At 39.7% G+C, this 7045-nt stretch overlaps 1 protein-coding gene across 1 annotated transcript in view; it reads left to right on the forward strand.

Annotated features, from left to right (window-relative positions):
* The first annotated feature begins 1351 nt into the window (after positions 1–1351).
* The window catches only part of LOC123984472 (tetratricopeptide repeat protein 27-like), a 35506-nt gene continuing 29812 nt past the window's right edge, over positions 1352–7045 (forward strand). Inside the window, exons 1-3 of the mRNA XM_046071384.1 lie at positions 1352–1363; positions 1482–1577; positions 3956–4078. Coding sequence (XP_045927340.1) covers positions 1352–1363; positions 1482–1577; positions 3956–4078 — 231 coding nt within the window. The remainder of the gene's footprint in view (positions 1364–1481; positions 1578–3955; positions 4079–7045) is intronic.

The following is a 7045-nucleotide window of genomic DNA, read 5'->3' on the forward strand; positions in this document are numbered from 1 at the left end:
GTCCGAGGGAGATTGACAGTCATGTTTAGCTTCTTCCGTTTTCTAATGATTGCTCCAACAGTGGACCTTTTTTCACCAAGCTGCTTGGCAATTTCCCCGTAGCCCTTTCCAGCCTTGTGGAGGTGTACAATTTTGTCTCTAGTGTCTTTGGACAGCTCTTTGGTCTTGGCCATGTTAGTAGTTGGATTCTTACTGATTGTATGGGGTGGACAGGTGTCTTTATGCAGCTAACGACCTCAAACAGGTGCATCTAATTTAGGATAATAAATGGAGTGGAGGTGGACATTTTGAAGGCAGACTAACAGGTCTTTGAGAGGCAGAATTCTAGCTGATAGACAGGTGTTCAAATACTTATTTGCAGCTGTATCATACAAATAAATAGTTAAAAAATCATACATTGTGATTTCTGGATTTTTGTTTTTAGATTATGTCTCTCACAGTGGACATGCACCTACGATGACAATTTCAGACCCCTCCATGATTTCTAAGTGGGAGAACTTGCAAAATAGCAGGGTGCTCAAATACTTATTTTCCTCACTGTATATATATATCCCAATAACATCCCATTAAAAGCACAAAAATACAGTAAATAAATGTAGGCAGTAATTAAATTATATAATGAGACATAAATGTATATATCACTTTTAATTAGCTTCTTTATTTATTCACCTTTGTATTAATTACCTTACTTTTCTATTGTCCGTTATAATCGTCAATGTGTTAGGATCCGTCCTCCATATACTACAGGTTTACCTGAATCACTAAAATGGCATACTGTATTTGTATTGTACATACACAATTAAGACAAAACAGGTGCATGTTAATCCCAGTGAACAGTCTTCAGTGTCCCCTGTCTTCGTCCCAACAAACAGCTTGTCCCGGGGGCTTTATCTCTCACAGCAGTCAAACCTATGCAAGCTCAAACAAGTTTGTGTTTCTTGTCCTGTCACACTCTGTGTATATTGAACGGTCTTCACTGACTGTGGCAGATATCACTAAGTCACACATCCAATTTTCTGAAGGATAAAAGGAAGATCAGAAGAAACATTTTATGCTGCAGTGTCAAGAAGCTCTTGACAGCTGATCAGTTTTAGCTGTGTGGAGAGGATGTTAACCTGCTGCAAGGATGATGAGAGAAGGAAATGGCAAAGAAGCTTCTGTTTCTTGCTCCTGTCATGTTTTTTTTTTTTTACAGGGAATTGTTGTCCTATTTATATGAAAGAATGTGTGTAGCGCTGCCATACAGGGAGACAGTAACAGCTGTGACAAGACAGCCTTACAGGAGAGTTGTGTTCACTGTTTGCTGTTTGTCTCTCTTGAATGTTCCCTGTCATCGGCCATTTAGTACCTAATGACCCCTACAGTATGTCCATCCTGCAGCCCTCAGACAGGCTTATCACAGCGAATATAGACATGTACAGGACCGGTCGATTGGAAAATAACAGACCTGCAGAATTTCATCTCCTGTTTTCCTCTTGCAGGCATTAGTCGACTACTTTGAAGACAAGACCTGTCCCGTGACCGAGCGGCTCAAGGTCTTCTACTGCTGCCGAGCCCCGCCCAAATGGGCTGTCCAGGTAGCAAACACTTTTTTTCAAAATCGCAAGCTAAATTTGAATGTTTGGCATTTTAATAAGCCAAGAGAAAATGTATGCAATGTAAGGGGGCTGCAGGGCCTGCATCATATTTACACACCATATACCACTATTCCCACTTTGTCTGGTGCAAACGAAAGAGTGCTAGTAATGTAACAAAACTGTAGTGCTGGGTGACAGAAGAACTTAACTGAACCTAACCTTGAGGTCACACTCCAATGTTGAAGTGCTCATAATGACGATGTTAACATGCTGGTGTTTATGAGGTATGTGTTTAACATTGCATTTAACATTTGCAAATTAGCACTAAAGTACAGCCGAACCTGTGGGAATGTCATTAGTTCAGCAGGTATTTGATCAGAAACCAAAGTACTGGACTGGTTGACACTTCGGGAACATGAGTGTCCATGGAAAACAATCAACTGTCACAAAATTTTATTCTCGAAAATGTCAACTATATGGTTGCTATAGATGAAAAGTCAGAGGATCGGCAATGTCATTAGCATACATCATCTGGGAACATGAATGTCTGCATTCTGATTAGTGAAAACTTTGACCTGCTGGTGTTTCTAGAGCAAATATCGGGATTCATCCCAGTGGGACCTTTAATATCTGAACCAAATTTCATGGCAAACCACCTCATATTGTTGAGACATTTCACTAAAAAACAAAACTGTCAGCCTGCTGATGTTGTTACAGGGTAAGTCATAGGGTCAGGTCAGCAGAGTTTATTCTGGGAACCTTTGAATGTGTAACTGTTGCTATACCCTGCACAATTTAAACAATCTATCAATATATCTATCATCCCCTGCAAGAACTGTTTGTTGGTCCACAACAGGCTGTGTTCTGCGTTCTGTTGATAGACATGTTTCTAGCAGGATGGTGATGATCTTGGTGACCCCCTGACCTTCTGTTTTACCCAACTATCATGTCAAAACAGTACATTAATTAAGCTCGTGAGAGGACAAACCCTTTAGCATGTGTTTATTTCATTTATTTTACAAAATGACCAATGTCCAATGTCCAATTCCACGCATGATGTCACATAATCTTATTGGCAGATTATATTGTTACTCCCACCACTGGTAGGACATAAAAAAGACAGGGAAAATGAGATTTTGTGACACCTTTGCTGAACCACAAAGCATCATAAGATCTACAAAGACAGACATTAGACAGTATAACACAGCCCGAGATAGGGAGTAAAATAAAATGGAAAGAGTGTGAAGTAGAATAAGCACTAATAGAAAAATTTAGACTACTAATCTGAGAGATTGAAGGAGTGTTGAGAGAGGGAGAGATCAGCTGGGGAGGAGATATAATGCCAGGCAGCATGTAATAACTGATAACAGCAATAAAGCTGGAACTGAAGAGTCCCTATTGCCGCCTGAAGACTTGAAAGTAGGTTGATGCGGAGGATTGCAGCAAGCCCTGTGGGACATTTTCTCCACACTGGAGAACCTTAGCCTGCATGTAACAAAGCACTAAAGGCCCTTTAATGGTTGGGGGTGTTCTGTTTTTGTGTGTGTGTGTTGGGCTTTGTTTTGATGAGAAACCATTTCATTTTCATGCTGTTGGTGTGAGGGCAGTCTTTATACTTTACATACTGTTGGCGTCCACATTTCAGGCCAAAACTACACATATATTTCACATGACTGCTTACCATTTTCTAAAGCTTGGTGTAAAATTTACAACAGATTTTCTGTCTTTCAGGGACCAGATTGATTTTCCTACATTTTACCGTGGTATAAATGTCAACTTTCAAATCCATGTTATATATATATATATATATATATAGACAGAGAGAGAGAGACACGAACACACACACGCCTACTGTTTTTATTTATTTATTTAATTTTTAATATATTTTTATTTTTTTTAACACACACACGCTTTGATTACTTTATGCTTTAATTACTTGTTTAATGAAATGTATGGGGCTGATTGTTCTTATGTTGTATACATGGTGCTTTGGCAATGTTGTTGTTGCATTCATGCCAATAAAGCGATATATATATATATATATATATATATATGAGAGAGAGAGAGATGATATGGTTCATAAACAATGTATCATATTGAATTATTGATTCCTCAACTTTTATTGTAGCGCCACCAACAGGTTGACTTTGAGTGAAATGAATCAACAACTATTAGATGGATTGCCACAATGGGTCAGACATTCTTGTCATGGTAAATTGTGCAATACTTGGCTACAACCTCATGTTTAGTGCCGGTTAGAAAATCTTAGCATGCAAACATGCTAAACTAAGATGATGAACATGGTAACATTATGCATGCTTAACATCACCATCCAGCATGGCTGTAGCATCTTAGTCTTGTGCTCTCCTGCTCCACAGAAACAGCTGGCCAGCCTGCTGACAGACCTTGGCTGCATGAGCTCAGCTCTGCTCATTTATGAACAGCTGGAGCTCTGGGAGGATGCAGTTATCTGCTATGAGAGGCTGGGCCAACATGGAAAGGTAAAAAACACACACACACACACACACACACACACACACACACACACACACACACACACACACACACACACACACACACACAGAAAGACAAACATCCAGCGGGAGTACCAACTTAGGTAAAGGTACCAGGTTTGAAAAACATCATCTGTCAGTGTTAACTCCATTCATATTTAAATGTTTGTTGTGTGTGTGCGTGTGCTGTGGTAGAATAAATACTCAGTTTTCATATCTAACTAAAAATACCAATACCAAACGAAAAATGTTACTCAAGTAAAAGTGAGAGTCGTCCAGAATAATACTACTCAAGTAAAACTAAAAAAGTACCTGGTTTTAAAAGTACTTAAGTATCAAAAGTAAAAAGTATCTACTATCTATTGATCTTACAAAAAACAACCCAGACTGTCTGATAGACACAGTTTGTAACTGCTTGTTAGGATGAGACAAGGAGAAGGAAACAGAAACTAACTAAAAACACTCGTGATCAGGCAGAAATCTCACCACAAATTCACAGAGATGTTAACCTCAGCACCTCTGATAAAGAGGGTACACCAAGACTGCGTTTTTTTAAGAGGTGACGGATCACCTGTTCAAAAACTTGCTGTTAAAAGGTTGCTGCTAAAGGAGTGAATAACTACATCAAACTTGATGCAGCACCAGCGGGATCTCCACCCAGCTTTGCACGCCCAAGTAAAGGTAATACATAATAAGTGAGTTAAATAACGTGGCAAGTTTAAATATATAAGGAATTAAATATAAACGTGTCACTTACAATCGATGCCGTAGCGGTGAGAGTTGCGCTTTCAGTGCAATGTAAACAAACAAAGCTGCATGTAACCTTTCAGACCCACTGCAACAACAGCACCGCTGTGCTATGAAACTCATTATTTCAATGACCTTCGCTGCACCAGGGCGGTTTGTTGGTGCGTCGAGCAACGCGCAGCGCACAGAAAGTGAGCACGCACGTTGCGGTCAAAGTAGTTGAACTTTTGTGCTGAACCCAGCTTCCACGCACTAAGGGCCCGATTTACTAACACCCCGAATAAAGACTACTAAATTGCGTGTGCATTCTAAAATATTACATGTGTAATTTTAGTACCTGTTATGGCTGATTAACTAAGAATTATTGCGTAGATGACAACCAGTGCAAACACAATGGAGGTGGCAGTATTTAAATGATTTTGCTTGTTTTAATGGTTTCCGCCATGGAGAGTCTGGAGGGAAAGCAGCCACTGAGTAAAAACCTTGGTTGGTTTCATTCAGTGCGTCCCAAGTATGTGGAAATTGTCTGTACCTGCCCATCCTGTCTGAGATTGCACTAAGTACTTGGGACAGCACACCTAAAAACTGCTTTGGGAAACCCCAGCAGAAACAGCTACAGTATGCTGGAATGATCCAGACGCGACGAAATTCCAGCAGCTCCTTCTGCATCCAGCCAGAGGGAACAATCACCGATCTTCCGGTCTCTCTGTGATCTCCTGGCCCTGTACACCCCAACACCCCATTCTCTCTCCGATACCTACAAGGGGTTGTGTCGCGGCGCACTGTGAACAGTTGGTGATCGTTCCCTCTGGCTGGATGAATTTTACGCGTGATCCATGCACTGCAGCTGGGGGCTCTCCGCAGTGCCACACAACTTTCTAAATTCTTCCATCTCACAGAGAAAAGAAGTCAGGTCGAAACTAAATTTGCTTTATCGGCATGAATGTTAATACAAACAGTATTGCCAGAGATAAAGGAAAGTACAAAAAAAAAAAACTTGATTCATATACATCAAATATACATATTTGATGAACTACAGTTGTATGCAAAAGTTAAGCCACCTTTTACAATTTCCATGATTTTCATTTATTAATAATTGGGTGTTTGGATCAGCAATTTAATTTTGAGTTATCAAATAACTGAAAGACACAGTAATATTTCAATAGTGAAATAAGGTTTATTGGATGAACAGAAAATGTGCAATATGCATCAAAACGAAAGTAGACAGTTTCATAAATATCACATAAATATCACATCTATATTTAGTTGAGCCTCCTTTAGCAGAAATAACTCATTTCAATTTTATTTATATAGCACCAAATCACAACAACAGTTATCTCACAGCGCTTTTCATAAAAGAGCAGGTCTAGACCGTACTCTATGATGTTATTTACAGGGGGGGAGAGGGAGAGAGGGAGAGGGAGAGGGAGAGGGGAGGGAGGCAGCCTACACAATATACACACACAGAGGTACAGACAGTAAAGGTGATGTTGCTATAGACTAAATGGAAAAGGGTACAGATATTTATAGTAGTGTTAATGATAATAATCATAATGTTAATGATTATAATAACAATAATAAGAGTAGGACTAGTAACAATACAGGCGCTGGTCATATAATTAGAATATCATCAAAAAATTGATTTATTTCAGTAATTCCATTCAAAAAGTGAAACTTGTATAATGTATACATTCATTCCACTCAGACTGATATATTTCAAGTGTTCATTCCTTTTAATTTTGATGATTATAACTGACATCTAATGAAAACCAAAATCAGAATCAACTGGTGCCACACTCTAATCAGCTAATTAACTCATAACACCTGCAAAGGCCTTTAAATGGTCTCTCAGTCTAGTTCTGTAGGCTACACAATCATGGGGAAGACTGCTGACTTGACAGCTGTCCAAAAGACGACCATTGACACCTTGCACAAGGAGGGCAAGACACAAAAGGTCATTGCTAAAGAGGCTGGCTGTTCACAGAGCTCTGTGTCCAAGCACATTAATAGAGAGGCGAAGGGAAGGAAAAGATGTGACAGAAAAAAGTGTACAAGCAATAGGGATAACCGCACCCTGGAGAGGATTGTGAAACAAAACCCATTCAAAAAAGTGGGGGAGATTCACAAAGAGTGGACTGCAGCTGGAGTCAGTGCTTCAAGAAGCACCACGCACAGACGTATGCAAGACATGGGTTTCAGCTGTCGCAT

The sequence above is a fragment of the Micropterus dolomieu genome, linkage group LG15 (assembly GCF_021292245.1).
Source record: "Micropterus dolomieu isolate WLL.071019.BEF.003 ecotype Adirondacks linkage group LG15, ASM2129224v1, whole genome shotgun sequence".
Lineage (NCBI taxonomy): Eukaryota > Metazoa > Chordata > Actinopteri > Centrarchiformes > Centrarchidae > Micropterus > Micropterus dolomieu.